We start from the raw sequence: 20,231 nt of genomic DNA, 5'->3' as shown, positions 1-20,231 counted from the left end.
CTGAAACACACAAGAGAAAACGGAGGGAGAGAATGAGTAAGTCTTTGGTCAGAAACATATGCAGGATATTCAGGATAATGGTTCAAAAGCAATAGGATGTGTTCGTGTGTCTATCTGTGGGATTCACAATCACCTCCGCATGGGATCGGGCAATCTATAGATGCCACTCTGTCCAAAGCAGTGCAGCACAGCATTCAGCACATATCCGGCCACTAAAAACCAAAACAAACATATTTAGTGCTTACAACTATCTAACCGTCCAACTATCTATATCTAGGGGATAACTCTTCGGGGCATTTTGGTGACGACCCAAAGGCGTAAAGCTTGAAGAAAGCCCCCAGGCACTGCTACCACCTGCAGTAGGTTCCAGTATCGTATCTCCCTCAGAGTCTGGTTGGTTTTCGAAGCCTTAGCCGCCTTAGTTTCATGGCAAATATTTGTCAATTGAATCAGCGATCAACGATCAACGATCCGCGACAGGAGATCCAAATTGGCAGTCAACCAAATAGAGTGTTCCCCCCCTCCATCAAATGTCTCTGCTGTGGCACGTGCCATGCCAAAGGGGGGTTCGGCAGAGGGCGGGCTGTCGTCATACGATGGACGCATGCGCAATACCCTCCGAACGATCGATCGATCCATCGATCGTGCATGCTGGTCACGCTCTCTTCTGCTGATTGCCAAATTTTCGAATTCCGTTTTCATTCACACACACTTTAAGGCCATCACCAATTGCCACGCCCCCTTATTAATAAATTTATATATTTTTTGTTTATCCACTTTTCTATGCACAACAACGAGTATTGTGCATTTGCACATTAATTCGATTTTGATTGGCTTCCGTTCGGACACCTCGACGGGGACTGATGCAACTGCTCGACCGATGGGGCATGTAGAACGCCTCAAGGGCTTATTCCCGCGGCAGAATGCAACAGATTTCGCTCTGTTGGTGCTTCTGGTGCACCCAGAAAAAAACAGGTGCCGGTGCTGGCTTGTGGCATGCATCCCAAACTCGAAGCGAATACCAATACCAGGCGGCGGTACGTAATTGGTGAAAACATTTGTGAAAACCTTTTAGTTTTAGTTTCGCGACAGGCACCACCACACCAAACCACAAACTGCTGCTTCTGTGTCTGCTTCTGGTTTAAAAGTTCTGCTTTCCTTCGATAAGACCCGTGCCGCCCCTCGCTTAAGAAGTTTTACTTATGCCAGAACTTTGAGGAGAGTAGGCAGGGTACACCCATGGTTGATGGTTGTATGGATGGATGGATGGATGGATGGATGGATGGACTATGCAAATGTGCAACAATTTTCCTCCTTGTCTCTGGTTCTTATGGACTCCTGAGGCATTGATTCAATGTGACTCCTTTTTAAAGATCTTACGGATAGGTTTAATAAAACCTAAATAAATATACCTTTAACCCATATTGGTCTACTTTTTTAGGGAGATATTATCTTTGTTAGGGAGATATTGTGGAAGTAGTTTTATTATGAATCCAAGGAAAAAATGGTAATAAAAAAATACGAAAAATGTACCGAATCACATGGAAGTTTGTTATCGATCGATATCGATATTTATCGATATTCCAGTTCCAGGAATTAAGGATGTAAACATTCGAGGAAGCATTGTTTGCCTTTGCAGGAGGGGGTTTTCTGTGCCTTTCCCTACCCTCCCCTCCACACCCCTAACTGGACTAATTTTTGGACAACATGCAACTTTGTTGGCCATGACCCTGACAGACGCGACAGGCGACAGGAGACAGGAGACCCAAGGGACTGGCGAACCCGACGCCCCAGGGGAATGATGGGGATGCACATCCCACAAGGGACCTAGCTGCCGCTCTGCCCAGGTATTACACGCTTTTCCTATTCCGGCTCGTGTCCGAGCTAATGACCATGACCAGGACTCACGGACCTGCAGTGCACTCGCACGCCGCACCCCCCACGGGCCTCGGGCCTCGGGCCTCTCCCTCGCCTACACTTACAGTGGGTCCTGGCCCCTAATAAACTGTGCAAAAAGCCAAAGAAATTAGATTTTGCCAGAAGCAGCAAAAATAATTCAATTTCAAGCGGCACAAGGATGCCAGCAGTGTGGCAGGACACACGGGGGAAAAGGGAACGAGAGAGAGAGAGAGAGAGAGAGAGGAGGCGAAACAAAGGCAGATTGAGAGCATAGAAACATTTGCGTGCGGTTATGCACTGGAAAATGGCAAATTAGTTTAACTATTCCACAGGCACCCACGTCTCTTCTCAACGTTCGCTCTCTCTCTCTCTCTCTCTCTCTCTCTCTCCCTTACCTGAGGACTATACCGCACATCAGAGATTGCGAAATGAAAGTTCAAAGTTCTATAAATAGTTTGCAGGTCGTCTTACGCGCTTGTGTGTGTGTGTGTGTGTGTGTGTGTTTTCTAGGAAGGATATTTAATTCAATTTCGCTTCTAAAAGCCTTTCCCACACTGAAAAGCCAATGGAGGAAGGACGACAGACTACCGATGACGGTCAAGGTCAAAAGGTAATGAATAGAATTATCTCTGCGTCTCCCTCTCACTCTCACTCTCTCTCTCTCTGTTGGTGGTGGTGGTGATGGTGGTGGTGCTGCTGCTATCTCCCCTATTTCTCCCATATTTGGATGATATTTCAAGTCGCAAAATAATAGAATAGCGCCATCTCTGTCCCCACTGCATAAATTTCCATTGCCTAGCTTTCAGGGCAGGGGCAGCGGCAGCGGCAAAGGGAAGTGACAGCAGCAGAGGCAGTGACAGAATACCAGTAGGAAGCGGCAGAGCCACCAACAGCAGCAGGCAGGCAGGCAGGCAGGGAGACAGCGGCAGAGCCACCTATATCAGCAGGCAGAGAGGCAGCGGCAGCAGGAGCACATAAGCAGCGACCGAACAGCAGCAGCGGCAGAAGTAAAGCAGCAGCAGCAGCGGCAGCGGAATGCAAGCATAAAGTGGATCAGGGCAGAGGACCGGCAGAGAGGGAAGCAACGATTGCCGACAGAAAGGTAGAGTGGGAGAAGTGCACAGTGAGAGAGAGAGAGATAGAGTAAAGGGCAGAAGTGCAGAGGCAGCCAGTCGCTGGCAGATGCCGGTAGAGAATCACTGGCAGAATAACCGAAGGCAGCGGCCAGAGAGAATCAGTGCCATGAAATATGAGTAGGCAGTGGGGTGAGAGTGGAATAGAGCCACCGGTGCCAGCACAGGTAGCGCAGGCAGAGAAGCAATGCAGGAATAGAAGTAGCTGCTGGCAGCGAATGCAAGCAGCGACAGCAAAAGCAGCACCAGCAGCAGCAGGTACTCGGTTCCAACGGTAAATTCATTGGATCAGGGCGCGCGCGCTTTTTCTCCCTCCAACCCAGTCAATGCGTATGCGTGTGTGCGTGCTAGTGTGTGAGTGTTGGTGCGTGTGCATGCTTAAAATTATAATCTATGCACATGCTCCACTACACCCCCACAGGCGCACACCAAAGGGCACATAAATAGCACACCGATTAAGACCAAATTAAGCTAGATGTTCGTTTTGGTTTCTGTGTGGGACTCACAGAATATATATTTCAAGATTAATTGGATATTTGTGGACTGGCAAGCAGGCAAAAGCATTCCAGCGAGAGAGGATCTGCCTTTTGTCCCACTTTGAAATCAGAAACTGTTATCGAAACGAAATATTTTGATGATATGCTGCATGCAAATATAAACAAAGATCTCTCACAAAATACTCAAGCGACTCAACGATTCGCAAACAATTCCATCTAGGCATCATTCCAGTCTGATTCCAGATGAATTTGAGCTATCGTCAACAAATTGTGGGATTCAATACGAGCTTTGAAGACAGACAAACGAATTTCGCAACAAAATTGAGACTCAAGATAGATATGTTTATATGACTTAAGGGAATGGAAAGTTGAATAAATTTTGATGTGGTACAAACAATATAAACGGATTGACCCTATGGGACCTATTCGTGTGACCACGACTGTGCGAATGCGTATCCGTATGATCCACCGAAGCATTGACACAAGTGTGACTCTTATATGTACAATTCAATTCAATTCGCTTCGATTTGATTCCGACCTCAACCACACCCACACCCACACCTCGCTTCCTTTTGCAGATTCTAACATTCTAGCATTCTCCTTCCTTCCTTTCTTCCGCTCTCCAACACACACACACACACACTCTCTCTCGCTCTCTATTGTTGTTGTCTTATCGATGAAAGGCAGCGGCAAGCGGCGCGAATGAGCTGTATCTGTATCGTACACACACACACACACACATCCCGCTCTCTCTCACTCTCCCTCTCTGTGTGGCTGTGTGTGTGTGTGGAATTTCGCGCTTTATTGTCCGATTGTTGTATCTCTCCCTCTCCCTCTCTCTCTCTGTGTTGCACACTGAACCTATCCATTGTTGGGCCTCTTGCGCTCATTGTTGTTGCTTTTGTCATCGGTTATTGTCTGATTTGCGTTTTGCCAACGATTGCGGACTCTCTTGCGACTCTTTGCAATTAACAAGTCATAAATAAAAAAATTGTTGACACATTTGATAAGCAACAAAAGGGCGCAAAGGTGGGTGGTGGGGGGGGGGGAACCTGTCAATAGCACACACACACACACATGGCATGGCCCCAACCCCAACCGCCCTTCCAACACAATCAGATACTCGGTGTGAATGATTTTGATATCGATTTCGCTGCCGCTGCTATTGAAACTGCGACGTCTGCGTCAGCAGCAGCAGAAGCAGCGCTGCAGTGCCAGCAATTCCTCAATTGGCCCATTGTTCTCCCCCCCCCCCCCCCCCTCCCTCTCTCTCCGGCTCTTCCTTTTGAAAGGGAAACTCAAACGAATCCCAGCTAGTGTGACCCCCTGTCTGTACCGCGAAACTCTTCTCTATGAAAGGAGAGAGCAAGATCAATGATCAGCTGATCAATCTCCCACCAAAGCATTGAAAGATGGCTAAAAGCTGACATTGATCACTAGATGGTTTCATTCTCACTCTCTCGATCCGCCGAATGATGCAAACGATGAGAGTGAGAGAGGGATCACTTGATACTCTCTCCCGCCATAACAAAAATCAGCTGTGAGGCTCTCCCAAAGTATCGATCGGTAAAAGCTGAGTGTAAAAGATCTAGCACAAAAGATGATCACTTGATTACGCCTCTCCGCCCCCATACAGCAATAGAGAATACGTGTATGATCGATCCCCCACTGAGAATGATGATCGTTGGAACTGAGTTTAATCATTTGATTCTAACCTTCTTTTCGAGGACAAGCTCTTTTGTTCGGTAGACATTGTAGACCCTCTACGTATCCGTAGGACACTTCGCTATGGACTCTACTGACTGAATCAATGGACGGATGGATTTGGACGTTTGTTTTTTACGAAAAGTTCAAATATTTAGTTATTCTGAAATGATCTGGAGCACAACAGGAGCAATAATAATGACTGAAGATCATCTGGAGGATCACTATTATGGATCTGATTGATGTTCAGGATTCATTTTTAGTTTCTTTGGGTCTACTATCCATTCAGTCGTTAGGAATTCCAAGCGTGTGTCCTATATGGATAGTGTTGATTTTTTTGGAAGACACTTGAGCTTTTGATCTGTATCTGATGTCTAGTGTATGTATATTTCAAGGTCTCTGAAGCTGATGGTTTCCTGTGGGTTTTTGCTGTTTCCCCTTTGATCACACTTTTTTCTTTTATCACTTCAACAAACAAAAGGCAATCACCACGGTATTTGCATAGCATAATAAATCAAAGAGTACGAGAGGAAATCTATAAACAAACAGATGGATGGAACAACAAATATAAGCGCAAAATAAACTCACAAGAGATCCCCCAATCCGACCCAATCAAGAGAATACAAAATAGTTGGCAAAATACAAGAACAAAAAACAAAAAAGAAAGTCTGGAAGTGTAACAAATATTTTGCTTGCCGCGAATCACAAAAATATGAAATCTGCGCGCTCCGCTTGCCGTTGTCGACTAAACTAAAGTACAGCGCAGAGTCCATGCAGCTAAACTAAAATCAAAAAAAAAAAAAAAATAATAATAATAAATACAAAAATACAAAAAAAAAATACGAGAAAAAAATAAACAGAAATTGGCTTTGTGTGTGCATGTATGAAATTCATATTAAGCGGCAGAGAGACGGCGCGACTGAGGACTGCGAGCCGACGCAGAAGCAAAAGCAGCAGCAGCGGATAAACGAACCCGAGCAGAGGAGACACTGCCACTGCCAATGGTAGAGACTGGCAGAGGCGGTGGCGGAGGTGTAAGCAGAGCAGAGTGGCATGGCATGGCGTGGCGCAGCGCAGGCAGAGGCTCAGAGCTCCGGCAATTGAAAGAGACCCATTGAGTGGGCAGCGCAGCACAACGGGCGTACGTACGGGCAACCCACCGGCTAGAGATGGGCACTCGGGTCGGGTTATCATCATCGCGGAACCCGAACCAGCACGAGAACCGGCGAACCGGCGCCACAACGCACGACGCCCACACTCGGACTTCTCATATAACATTTGCGCATATAATCTCATCGTCCTCATACTCGTACTCGTCGTAGTTCATACGGTTCCCATTCCAAGCCATTCATCCCCTCACACGTAAATTTGATCTACTTAAAGCCACTCGAAAGCTATTCAACAGATGAGGATGAGCACACACACACACGCACAAAAGTTTTGGCAATCAATAAAATATATATATATGAATGCATGATAGTTATCTGAAAATGATTTTTTCACAATTTTGATGGGTAAAAAATGTTAACCGATCATCCTTATGAAAGATATAGAGCCATAGAGAGAAAGTATGTATGTATACTCGTTGATAGATACTCGTTGTATGTACTCGTTGATATATACTCGAGGTATGGGCTCGTTGATAGATGGAAAGATATACTCGTTCTTAGATAGATGTGGTCGTTGATAGATTTACTCATTGAAAGATGCACTCGTTGATATATTAGGTACTAGTTCATGGATGCTCTTATTAATATATGTACTCGTTACTCGTTACTAGATAGATGTCCCAGATGATTTTTCCCTGAATGATCTGGTTCCAGAAAATAATTAGTTTACAAGAATTTTTCGGTTACCAAATAATAGATTTACCTTCATTTTAGATAAATGTTAACTATGTGGTTTCCTCTGAGGCGCGTGCTCGCCCATTACTGTCCCACCTATCCAGTGCCCCATCCCTAGGCCACCCGACCGATGCTCGCTTTTCTTTGCCACTCATCTTTCGTTTTTTCTTCTTCTTGATTTCGTTCTTTCTTTGTGGGTTTATTTTTTTTTTTAATATTTTATAACCAATAAAAAGATAAATAAATATTAAGAGTGAAAGAAAGAGGAGTGTGACAACTGCCCACAGAATGGGTTTTTGCACAACAGAAGGATGGGCGAGAGCCGGCGATATGCAGCAGGCGACATCTACTGCTCGTTCGGGAATCGCTATCAGTGTCCACCGACTGACTGGCCAAATACTGGGCGACCCAGTACTCCTCTCCACCCCCAATAACTTTGTTTATTTATTTGCCCAGTGCCAGTGCCAGTGTGGAATTGATGCAGAGCGAGAGAGAATGGAATGTGGATGTAGTGCAGTGCAGTGCAGTGTGGAGTGTGGAGTGGCACAAGGTGTGGCTAGGGGGTAGAATACCCAATACTCGAGTATACTACGTATACGTAATGGTCAATGCAAAAACAAGTATTTAAATTTGTAATAATGCACAGTGGGCTGCAAGGGGAAGAGAACCCACTGCAACGAGAAGGAATTTCTGTATAACTCGAAAAGCCTTTCGCATTGCCATAGCCGGTCCTTCGTTTCAGGTGAAAAATTTAGAAAAAACCTTAAGCCCCCAAATGCCACAGCTGTCGCAGTTGGTTGAGTGATTTTTAAATGGAATTCGCATTAAATAAATGAACAAATATTTATAGAAATTGTTCATGCAAATGAAATACGAATGCACCGAATGAAGCGACTTGCAGCATCACCTATCGGTGGAATAACAGAACTTATTCCAGATCAATCAAAGATCATTTGATGTATCATTAAGGAAACATTAAGTAGAGAAAGAAAACCAAATCACGCGACATGCAGCATCACCCATCGGTAGGAGAAATATTCACGAATGATTAACTAAATAAAGAAAGAGATGACCTGACATGCGGTTTCGTATCGATAACTAATTGGGCAGCATGGAAAACCGTCGACAAAAGATGCGGTGGACATTTTGTTGCACAAGATACACCGCATCGCATCCAGAGGAGGAGGTGGAAGAGGAGCACACATGCCACTGTGCGCGCTCATGCATATGCCACACGCATTGTGGAAATTTTGTTATGGATTTTGCTCTTCTGCTGCTCTGCTTTTGGGGTGTCGACATTTTCGCCACCCATCAATCAATCAATCAGTCAGTCGAGTTATAAATGCACAAACAAAAACGAATGAGTGCACGTGGAAGGATAATGCGTTATAGAGCGGTACAGTTGTGTGTAAGTACTCAAAGTACCCGCGCATAAGCACACAAGTGCGAGTATTCCATATTGAAGGTCAACTTATGTTTGGGACACGGACAAGGCAGCGGCAGCGACAGCGGCAGGGGCAACGCCAACGTGAAGCCCAAAACAGCAGCAACAACGTCTGCAGCAGCGAAAAAGTTGACGGTGGATCCAGGCTCAAGAAAAACGTGTTGCCATTATACAATTATCTAGATACCTACTTACATATGCGCATAAGATACGAGTGCGAGTACTGTACAGTGAAGTACATCCATCTGTTTGTACCCATGTTAATAAATACTTACTCGTACTTATAATCGCGTATGTACTTGCGAGCTCGTACTTGGTGCCCCTGAAGTACACGTGCCGAAGGGAACGACGGCTACTCCAAACTCAATCGGAACTCGTCTCAATTTCCATCTTAATGTAGGGACAAACATTTGACAACATATACGTTTGGGACCATGGTATACCCTCTTTAATGAGCACTCTCTTTGGCCTAATGTATTTGGTGAGTGTCCAAGAAATTTTGGTTCTTGTTTTTCCTTATTTAGAAGATGATTAGTGGTTTATTATGAGCTACTCCTTCAAACAAGCCCTATATCTTACAATTTGCAGAAATTCAAGATTAGACACGACATGTATTTTGTTTTTCGATTCGCGGGGATTCTCTTCGACGCTCGTAATGCGTCAGTAATGCTCTGGAATCAATAGAGCGCCTTCTTGTGCATCATCAACAGTTGAAACCCATATGCCTCAAGGGCTGCAAAGTGGAACACAGGGTATAGGAATCTCTCTCCCAACCTCACTCTCTCTCTCTCTCTCTCTGAATGGATGGGAGAGTCTGTTGTGGTGTCTTGCTGTCTGGTTGCGTCGTAGCACACATCTCGATGAATGCATTCCTGGGCGTGGGCGTGGTTCTTCGTTTTATTTGCCATCTCCTATCCGCGCACCTCAGACGCCCCCGCTGTACCAACGAAATACCGCTCCTCTCATGGTTGATAGCCGAATGATTTGACCTATGTATGCCCCCTCCTTGCTGCTACTGCTGCCACTGCCTCTGCTTCTGCCAGTGCCTCTGCTGCTTCCACTGCCACTGCCACTGCCACTGTGCTGCCTGCAGTCACTGCCTCTGTTGGCGCTTCCGCTGCACAATTTTCTGCGCGTCTGCACTGCTTCTATTCGGCGGCAGTGTTTGTTCTGCCTTCTTGAACTGCTTTGATTGCACGGATTCTCTTATCTCTAGCACAAACCACTGCTTGCTGAACACAGCCTGAACTGCTGCCAAAAAGCAGCATCATCAACAGGTAAGTACGACGTATAGTCCTTATAGACGTATAGTGCTTAAGAAAGGTAAAATAAAGAACGATTTACAGTATCGTATGTATCTGATATCCCTGCTTGTTCCTCTGGCAGAGGCCGGCTACTGCTTTGTCTTCCATGAATATACTGCTTCTTCTATTCGTTCAGATTCCACCTGCTTCTTCTATCCGATCTTTCTGTTGCTCTGCCAGATACAGATTAGCTGCCCTTTTTTCTCACCAGCTCCCACTGCTTGTTCTTGCTCCCTCGACTGATTCTTCCTCTGGCAGATCTCACTGCTTCTTCTGTCCGCTTCCACTGCTTCTTCCTCTGGACAAATCCCACCAGTTCTTCGCTTCTTCTGCCCTGATTCCCCACTGATTCTGTTTTTTTGTGCGTCGCCCATACAAAATTCAATTAAATATTTCTCGTAATTGTTTAACAATAGAGGAACAAACGCGCGCGCGCGCGCGGTAACAAATATTCGTGTGACGACGTCGGCAAGTTACAAAAAAAAAAAAATATATATATATATAAATATATACAAAAACGCTATTGTTATTGTGTATTGTTCGGGCGAAATACTGGGGCTTTCGGGTGGGGTGCCAGTGTCGGTGTCGAGTATCGGGTATATCCATTTACACTCCGATTTCTGTACAAGGTATTGCAGTGGCTTTTATCTCTCTCTCTCTCTCTTTCTCTTTCCCCCTCTGCGTCTCTCTATCAACTGACTCTTTCTTCATTAGTCAATGAGTTGTGTTATTGCTTTTGTTGCTGAACTTTTTACTGTATATTAATTGATTTATTTATTCATATTCATATGCAACAACGCTGCGTATACGCAATGTGAGACGACGACGACAGGGCCATTGGATTATGGCCAGGGGCACAGGGGAACAGGGTAGGAGGGTCGCTAAAAGGGTGAAAAATGTTCGATATTGCGTTTTGCATATTAAAATAATTTATTCTCAATAATTCATATGCGACAACGACCACGGGGCCCCACAAACACACACAAATCTCACATTGGAGCCCCTTTAGCTTGGTTGATGGACGTGAAAACTGAATAAGTGGGAAATTGTTTAGACCACTTTGTTTTGCTCACATTTTACGTACAGTTACAGCTCGAAAGAGTGGATGGAAAACAACAAGAAAAGGAGACCATTAGCCATTCACACACACAGGCATTTCTCGGCCGACTGTCACCGCTTAGATTCTTTCACAAGAGCTCTTCCTGGATCCACAGTATTCATAGAATCACAGCTATACTCGTTCCCCTTTAATGCGTTCGAATCACCCCGTCAACATGTTTCTGCTGGGATTCGTCGGAAAAATCATCGCATGTCCAACATTATTGCACACATGGGTATTGTGCATGCACAAACATGTCGCATACTCGGCACCCATAAGAATACATATTTACAGGCGAGGGTGCTCTGTACTGCTTACTCGTTCTCTCTATGTTCTCTTTCGTTCAGATCTGAGTTGCTTCGTTCAGTCCGTGTTGGGCGAGCGATTCAAAGCGAGTCCCCGAATCCCAACGAATCGATTCGTTCGCCCGTTCATGCAGGGCTCTACTAGACACTCGCTAGCAAACCCTTTTGTCAGCTTAGGTAAAAGCATACCGAGAGCTTTTCGGATCTCAACCGATTGTAGTTCGCTCTTTTGTGGAAGATCTACGAGTATTATTCATGCCACGAAGGAGGAACTATTGTATGCCTCCTTTCCCATTCGCTCCGTTCTACACGTACCGATGTTCTGGAGAAAGTAAGTTTTGGCATTGAGTAATCTCTATCTCTGCTCTACGTCACGCCACACATCATGTTTGGAGGGGAGAAAAAGCCACATTGAGACAAAAACGTGACAAATTTCCCAGCAAAGATAAATGTAAACCGTGAACAACGAAGGAGAGGAGTAGTTGGTAAAGGTAAGCGCCAAAGGTTGGAGAGATAACATGTTTGGGGTGAGTACGACCTTGTCCGATCTATGGAGAGACGATGTGCAGCGGTTTCCAAGAGCCTACCCCGTACTAAGGCTTGCTTCTGGGACTGGAATATCATTTCCAGTATTTAAACCAGAGATTCTGACTAGAAGTTTCCCGTTTTATGCTTTCTTTCTCAATCAATTTTCTGTTTATTCCTCAAGTAATCAATTACCTTCTATATGGTCTTGTTGTTCTTTTTGTTTGAATCCTGGAGTCGGATTTATTCCATCACTGACCATATATAGAATGAAATATACATACCAGAGACAAATGTACACGCATGGCATATAAATGTTCATTCCGTACAGATGCGATGGGGAAAACAATGGTTGGAAAATACTCGTATGTATGCCAGACGAGAGACGAGAGATGAGAGTACTCGTTTGAAGAGAAATTCTGATGAAATCACCCAAAAAAATACAAATCAGAAGGGAGGGGCGACACAGAGACAGACCCCAACATATTTTGTCGGATTTTCCATAATTTTCATGGGCGAGAGACGGGTGCTGGGGGTTGGGGATGTATGCCCCTCATATAAATTATTGCCACAGAAAAAAAAAACAAAGCAAAAAACTGGACTTCACTGGCGGCGGTAGAATCCAGTGACCAGGGTTTTGTGGGTCTGATGCATTTCGTACAGTCTTCCATTTACAATTGTCTTTAATTATTCGCATTGTTCGTTACATTCCGGTCCGTTCCGTTCCGTTCTCGTTGGGTTGTTGTTATGACATTAATAATGTCATTTAGCTCATCAGCAGCCTGATTTTCTCTGCTCTTTTTCCCCTCCATCCAGAAATTGCGAAAAAAATTTCGTGTATTGAGAATTTGCTTGTTTATGTTTCAGCTCTGATTGGTTTTGGCCACTTTTTTCATGGCTCAACAGACGACTGGCCATCCACAAATCACACATGCACATATCTGCAGCTGCAGGAGGAGTGATGGCCCAGGATTCATGCAGAAAGTTTGTTCATTTTCACATACAGAAATCTTAATAGTAATTTCATTTAAATTTTAGTTATCTGGCGGACAGAGGAATACTGAATGCAGAAATATTTCTACATCGAAGAGCAAGCCCCCCCAATAAAAACTGGGGGAAATCTTAACCTGTCTCCCAATGAAACCTGTCTGAATCGTGAATGAGAGTGTCCTGAGTTGTGGGGACTTCTCCCATGACACGCCCGACAAACAACCGGGGACTTTTACATGGGAACATACGGAATTCTGCGTATCTTTCATCGGTTGTAAGACACTTGTTTAGACACCTCTAGTATGTAGTGCCATTCGATGTTCGAATGACTCTTCAGACATACCATAGTATTGTATCTTTTTCCGATATACACCTAATTTTGTTTTTACATGGTCTTTTTTTACACGGTTTTGAAATAACACGGTTAGAAAATCGAAGTTTTTACACGGTTTTATTCCATTTAACACGGTTTAAAATAACAACACAAATATATAAAAACACACACAGCTCACAAACAGCTAGAAACCAAACGAAAACAAGAAAGAGCATAAAGAGAATATGTACATATTGGTTTCTCTTTCGGTTTTTGTGCGTTTTCGATCACTGTCTTTTTTTACACGGTTTTATACGGTGTATATATTTCATTGTTTCATTGTAACAAACACTGGGATCACTTGTAACGAATGTATGCCGTTCACTTATGCGAAATTTGTGCAGAGAACTAGGAGTCTTTGATCTATTTCCTATATGCATCACCATCCCTGTTCCTTACATTTGTACATGCATAGATCTCTGTATTCTTGGTAGAAATAGTTCCTTTTTTTATCCTATTTAATGCCAACTTTTATGCTCTTGTATTCTGATAGCAATCATGCTCCTCTCTTGCTCAAATTTCCTCTAATGTGCATTCTTTCGAGCACTTATTCAATTATTCGGAAATGCTCAATCAAAATTACAATACCAATTTGTGGCTAAACATTTGTCAAGGCCAAATGAGAGGCCGGATGTCACGTTGAAATTTAACACTTTCCAGCCAGAGATCCAATGCCACACATCCTGCTTGGAACTGAGCTCAAAACTCAATGGCCATTGGCTGGATAATGATGATTATCCATTAATTAGCCCCAATATTTATTCAATTCATTTCTGTTGTTTTTTGGAAATTGGATAATCAAGTAATCCCTGTTAAATATTTCAAAGCACAACACTTCTCTGTCTCAGTCTCACAACACTTCATATACAAATTACGAATAATAGTTCTTACAAATAATTAGCCAAAAAGCCACCAGCAGGTAAGGGTCAAGAATATCAATTAGAAGACTGACTTCGTTTTAGTTTTGTTTTTCTCTCTTTACATTACAGACGGAATATGATTGATCTGACGAGCCGTGTTCGCAAGATTCGCTTTATTTGCAGTGTACTGTACAACGAACCGCTCGTCTGGGACATAATCAAGAGCTATGCTTTCTTTGCGGTATCCATTCCCATTGCCAAGCATTTCGACGGCATGATGTTGCATCCTTAAATCGCAATCTATGGGAGTCTTCTTAAATTCTCCAAAATTCTATCTTCCATCTTCAGGTGAGGACCAATTGTTAAGGCCTAATTTCTTTGTAACTCTATTCCCTTTACCTCTTTTTTTGGCAGGCTCTGGCGCTTAAATTGTTAGTGGTTTACACAATTAATCTGTTTCTAGATCAAAAATCTGATGTAATCCAAATGTTTCTTTCTTTCATTTGTGTGTGGGGGGGAGGGGTGTATGGGGAGGGGGTGGGAACAACAAAGTTTATTGACTTACCGCATGAAGGCGCCACTGCTGCCGCCGCCGGTGGAGAGCAGCTGATGATGCTGCTGCTGCTGATAGAGATGCTGATGCTGATGCGGATGCTGACGCAGGCCCAGGGCCATATCACCGAAATCAATGCTACTGCTGCCGCCACTGAGAGCCGGATGACGATGATGATGCTGCTGTTGTTGTTGCTGCTGCTGCTGCTGTTGTTGTTGTTGTTGCTGCTGATGATAATGACTCATGGAGACGACTCCTCCGCTGGTGGTGCTGCTTATGCTGGCAGATCGACTACCGCCATGCAGGGGCGGTGCATGTCCATGTGAAGGATGTGATTGAAGAGGATGCGGATGCGAATGCGAATGCGGATACGTATGTGAATGCTGATGCTGATGCGGCGAGGATGCCGGCGATGATGTGGCAGCCACAGCGGGATATGAGATCAACTGTTGCTGCTGCTGTTGTTGCTGTTGTTGTTGTTGTTGCTGCTGTTGTTGTTGTTGTTGTGGAAATGTGGATTTTTGGATTGTGGTGGCGGCGGCGGAGGAGGCATTGATCGTTCCATTGGCCAGCAGCGTATGCCCATGCCCGTGCGATGGCGAGTGCGTTGACATTGTCAACCGATTCGATTCCGGCGTATGGGCAATGCTTGTATAGTGCTTTAGAGAGAGAGAGTGAGAGTGGAAGTGAGAGATAGAGATAAGGGGTAATAGATTAGATACATAGAATATATATATATCATCATCTTCTGCTCACCATTTGTAGCACATCGCATTCCTTGGGTACAACGTGCAGCGTGAGCACCGCCGGCGTTTGCTTGATCATCGAAACGATGGTGCTGTAGGCAATGCCCGCAATCGGCTGATTGTTGACCATCAGCACTCGGTCGCCCGTCTGGAGGTTCGCATAGTGGGCCGGTCCGTTCGCCTGCACCTCTTTGATGAAAATGGTCTCCATCGCTTTCACCTGGTATGGCGGCAGCGATGTCGGTGATGTTGGTGGCGGCTCCATTCCGGCAGCAGCGCTGTTGCTGTTGCTGTTGTTGCTGTTGCTGTTGCTATTGCTGCTGCTGCTGCCGCTGTGGCTGTGTCTGTTGCTGTTGTTGCTGTTGCTGCCACCTCCAGTGGATGCTTCCTACACACAAGCGACGAAGAAATGAAGACCAAAAAGCACAAAACAGAGAGAAAACAACAACAGTTTAAGGCACATAAATCGTGAAACAAATAACAACAACAACAACACATTCACCCAGGAGAGCGGATAGCGCGGCGAGAGAGAGCGCGCGCGAGCGCAAGAGAGCGAGAGCCGAGCTCCGCCGTTGGGATCGAGAGAGCGTGCCGCTGATCCAGCTCCATCGTACGCTTTCCACCGACACTTTGTTCATCGATTGGCAAAAACAAACCTTCCACTCCATCGATCATAAATAATATATTTTTATACTCAAAAGCCCTTACAGACCACACAAAAAAAGCGTCGGTGGAAAAGGTATCGTGTAACGGCAGCTTAAAGAGAGTGTCGGGAAAGAGAGAGAGCGAGCCAGAGCGGGGGCTATGCTTTTCAATATTAAAAAGCAAAAACAAAACGCAAATTAGTGCAAAAACAAAATACAACAAAAAAAAATGAGGCGAATGTGAAGAGAAATATGGATTCCGTCCATTCGGAATACCCTTTCAATGCATCTTCTTCTTCTTCGAATATTTATATTAATCCGCACAAATTGGGTACCTGGGCAAACCTCTTGATAAGCCGCATATGCCCGCTGCTGTAAGGCATCGTCGCTCGCAAATGAAAAGCAAAAAGAAAGCAACACAAAATAGTCGCAATTTGAATAAGTCGCGCGTGCGCTGCCGCTGCCGCTGCCAATGCCGCCGCTCACGTAACGCGACAGAGCGCGTCGTCATCAGAGCCGGCAGAAGAGTTTGTGCTCCACAGCATTGAAAGTTTACTCCCTGCAAGCCTGTTTACGCTCTCCCTCTCTGTCACACGAAATTTGCATGCGGGAAAGAAAGAAGGAAAGAAAAAAAAAAGCAAAAGTGGACGGGCAGCGGCAGTCGGATGACTAATTGCACCTCTCTGCTTGACCGGCGCGCCAGCGCAGTCGGCGCTCTCTTTCAATCACTCGCTCGCTCGCTCGCTCTCTTCGTTTCCTTTCGCAAGGTCTGCCCTGCCTTCCCTTTCCCACCGTTTCTCACCTGTGACCAGCTGGTGACGCCGGCCGACGCAGCGGCCGCTGCTGCGTTGCCATCATCTTCCGGTGGATAGGCAATAAAGTGACGCAGCGTAAAGCCGAAGCCCTGATACGGACGCCTTCGTATGACAATCAGCTTCGGTTGTATGGATGAGGCGGCAATTGCAGCATTATTAGCCGCCGCCGCTGCCGCTGCTGCTGCTGCTGCCGCTGCCGCCGCTGCTGCTGCCGTTGCTGTCGCTGCTGCTGCAGTCGATGGTGCGGCCACTGCCGATGCAGCCTGCGCCGCTGCCTGTGCCGCTGCAGCTGCGTTCGAGTTTTGTAACATTTTGCTGTCGCTGCCGGTCGGCTGCTGCTGCTCTGCTGCGTTTGTGTTTGGTTTTTGATTGGATTACTCTCTCCCTCTTTTACTCTCACGCCTGCCCGGTCGGTCCTGTCGGTCGGTCGGTCGGTCGGTCGGTCGGTTGGTCTGCCGCTCTCTTTCGGTGGCTTCTCTGCTTGTTGTTTTTGCGGTTTTGGTGGTTTTCTCTGTTTTATTTTGTCTGCTTCTTTCTATTTGTCGTGTTTTTGTTGCTTTTGCTTTTGCCTTTGCCTTTGCTCTGGCATTTGCTTTTGATTTTGTTGTGGGCTTTTGCCTATGTATGTGCTCCTCAACCTGTTGTTGGCCCGTCGTTGCCCACCCCTCCTCATTTGTGGGTGGGGGCGGGTGGCGTTCGGAAGGGGGGGAGTGCTGGTGCTGGTGCTGGCCCTGGCACTGGCCCACCGCTGCGACTGCGGCTCCTACTATTATTATTCTATCTCTTTGGCTTTTAGCGTCTGAGATGCGTTGCAAATAAACGGCGCTTTGGCGCCACGAGGCCCATCGTAGCGCTGGATATTATCATATTTACTTTCCCTAGAATAAGTTTTTCACTGCTTATCCCATGGATCCCCAATGGAGTAGTACGATCTGAAATTGGGAAAAAAGGAAATTTCGTGGTTAAAAAAAAGATGGATCAAAATACTAAAATACTTTTAGATATTGGAGCGGATAGATATTGATAGATAAAAAGTCTGTGAAATATACTCTAGTATTGGGTATATTTTCTCCAGAAATAGAAAAGTGTGAGGACATAAATATGGAGAGATTTGGTTTAAATATATTTAGTATTACAAAAAAATATCTTTCATATTTAAATTGAAAATAAATTAAATAAAATTCAATATTTTATCCACATACTATTTATGTTTATTTCAAAGTAATGACGGAATGTATTTTTGCTTTTTTTATATTTATTTATTTTTGTTTTAAATTTATTGATTTATATTTATATTTTTTTATCTATTTATATATTTTTTTTATATTTATTTATATTTGTTTATGGGTGTTTTTATGTATTTTTATGACCATGTAGTAGTAAATCTTTAGGTATTCCGAATCCAATCCGTAGAAAATTCCCCACAGAGAACCATAATAATTCGTATTTCTTAATTGCATTTTTTTATAATGGTTCCTTCTGAAATTCCCTGTTCTAAAGCTCAGAAACATTAGATCAAAGTGCATGGCAGTTCATTCTTGTATACAAAAATAAATGGAAGCAAAGTATTCATAGCTTTGCTGGTGGAAAACCCCACTTTAGAGCCCAAGTATTACGAAAAGGTCAGAGATCAGTAAACCCTAGAAACAAAACAACAACAAAAACAAAAACAAAATCGTACTTTTTGGGGGGCGGTTTTTCTGTGTCGTCATGCGATTGAGTGACGAGGAGGTTCATGTGGCAAATGCGACGAGGCGTGCCTGCTGCTACAGTTTTCAGTTTTCACCGCCCCGCCCCTCTCCACCCCTCTCCACGCAACTCCTCGCCACCGATTTGATGGTCAATGTCCAGCGGACACACGATCATACGCGAGTTATGGCTGAGGCTGTATTTCTTCTTTTTTGTTTTTGTTTTTTTTTTTTATATGCATTGTAATTAAAGCTGTAAAAGGTTTTTGTTTTTTGTTTTTTTTTTTTTGTAAGCTTTGGTGTTTTTTCAGCTCCAGTAAAAAGCGGTTAAAAAGCACTCAACTAACTGTAATCGGACATATGGGGATGATCATAATGATCCCTGATATAATGACGATACACAGAGTTTGTCGTTCCACAGTTTGTTGCCGTCTGACGCCTCACAAAAAAACAAAACGAGAAAAACTTTCAAGCCCAAAAGAAATGAAAACGAAAAATGAAATAGAAATAAAAATACAGCAACTTTTAATGTTTTTTTTTTTCTGTCTTGAAGGCCAAAACAAACAGATGGGGCAAGGAAAGGGTTAATACCCCCATTCAGCGGGGCGGGGCGTTCCCCCAAATGTCATTGACAGAAAGATGGTGGGATATCACATCATCGTGGAGATGGAAACAGTGACACCACACTGGATAATGATCCGATCATCCTTTTCGGTGGCCCTTCGTCGCTTCAAATCCTGCCCTTGTGCTCATGGTTCGACTGCTTTCTGTATCCTTCCATTTAATTTTAAAAGAATATTCAGCAGAGGTTGGGTGGGGGGCCACAAAAGTACCATCCATATTGAATATTGAGTGGGGAAACCATTTCTCATTCCATCTAGAGTCTAGAACGATCTACAAGAGCTTTTCAATCGCATAATTGGTGTAGTGGCACTCTTTTCTCATAGTTCTCAAATGCTGGCACCCCCTGCTGCTGCCGTCTGGTTGGGTCCATGACCCCATGGTACCCCTGGGAGTTCCATTTAATTGGCCCAGCGATAAGGTCAAAGGCCCTGCGCTGGCCCAGTGAAGGGTCAAGCGTCCTTGACTTGCCAAAGGATTTACATATGTCTCTCTGGCTCTGCCTTTCCCTCTCCCACTCTCTCCCTCCCTCTCCCTGTCTGTCTTTGTATGATTTCCTGCTAATTTAAAGATTTGTTTTTATATATATTTCTTCATTTGCTTTTTACGTCTCGTAATTAAACAACGAGAAACCGCACTGCACGACAGACAGACAATAATAATTTCAGAGCTAAAACATATGTAATTACGAGTAACAGAGCAACAGATACAGATACAGATACAGATACAGATAGAGAGATACAAAGATACTCTATAATTGCCCCATTCTCCTCCCATTTTTTTTGTTTTTTTTTTTTGTTACTAGTAATTGCAATTGTCAAAGTGGTTTCTGCGGCTCTCCACCGCGCCACTCACTCAGTCGCTCGCTCAAGTGTGTCACAAGTCATTCAAGGCAATAGATATACGATCGTACTTGTACACAGAGAGGGAGGGAAGGGAAGGGAGGGGGGGAGAGGGACGGGGGGAGTGGGAGACCAGCAGCACAGATAATCTTCAAGTAAAACCGAAAAGAAACAGAATGGCAAATCATTAAAAACAGAAAACATGAGTGTTTTAGCCGGCTACTGACTTTTGGCTTCTGTTTTTTTCACAAAAACAACATCATATAACGACCTATATATCAGAGTTATCAGCAAATGGAAACGCGATAGACGATTGAAGGCTGAGCGAGGCAGCAGGGTAGTGCA

At 44.5% G+C, this 20,231-nt stretch overlaps 1 protein-coding gene and 2 long non-coding RNA genes across 9 annotated transcripts in view; 2 read left to right on the top strand and 1 right to left on the bottom strand.

Annotated features, from left to right (window-relative positions):
- RhoGAP19D (Rho GTPase activating protein at 19D) overlaps positions 1-20,231 on the bottom strand; it is a 51,690-nt gene that overhangs the window by 9,167 nt on the left and 22,292 nt on the right. For 5 of the 7 annotated variants that reach the window (XM_033385349.1, XM_015186445.2, XM_015186444.2 and 2 more), the window contains exons 4-6: positions 16,723-17,667; positions 15,287-15,664; positions 14,543-15,189 (exon numbers count right to left, since the gene is read on the bottom strand). In XM_033385349.1, coding sequence (XP_033241240.1) covers positions 14,543-15,189; positions 15,287-15,664; positions 16,723-17,046 — 1,349 coding nt within the window. In that variant the 5' untranslated portion in view covers positions 17,047-17,667. Of the gene's footprint in view, positions 1-133; positions 213-777; positions 794-5,821; positions 6,016-14,542; positions 15,190-15,286; positions 15,665-16,722; positions 17,668-20,231 lie in introns of those variants that run through there. The other 2 variants (XM_015186448.2, XM_033385351.1) reach the window with 2 other exon arrangements.
- On the top strand, positions 9,120-14,032 carry LOC117185169 (uncharacterized). Its single transcript, XR_004470720.1, has 3 exons — positions 9,120-9,798; positions 12,622-12,738; positions 12,793-14,032. It is a non-coding gene; the product is annotated as an uncharacterized lncRNA (long non-coding RNA).
- On the top strand, positions 14,290-14,464 carry LOC6901647 (uncharacterized). The gene is made up of 2 exons (XR_004470721.1): positions 14,290-14,325; positions 14,392-14,464. It is a non-coding gene; the product is annotated as an uncharacterized lncRNA (long non-coding RNA).

This window comes from Drosophila pseudoobscura, chromosome X (assembly GCF_009870125.1).
Source record: "Drosophila pseudoobscura strain MV-25-SWS-2005 chromosome X, UCI_Dpse_MV25, whole genome shotgun sequence".
Classification (NCBI taxonomy): Eukaryota; Metazoa; Arthropoda; class Insecta; order Diptera; family Drosophilidae; genus Drosophila; species Drosophila pseudoobscura.
The sequence above is the reverse complement of the archived record's forward strand: the minus strand, read 5'-3'. Positions and strand labels throughout refer to the sequence as shown.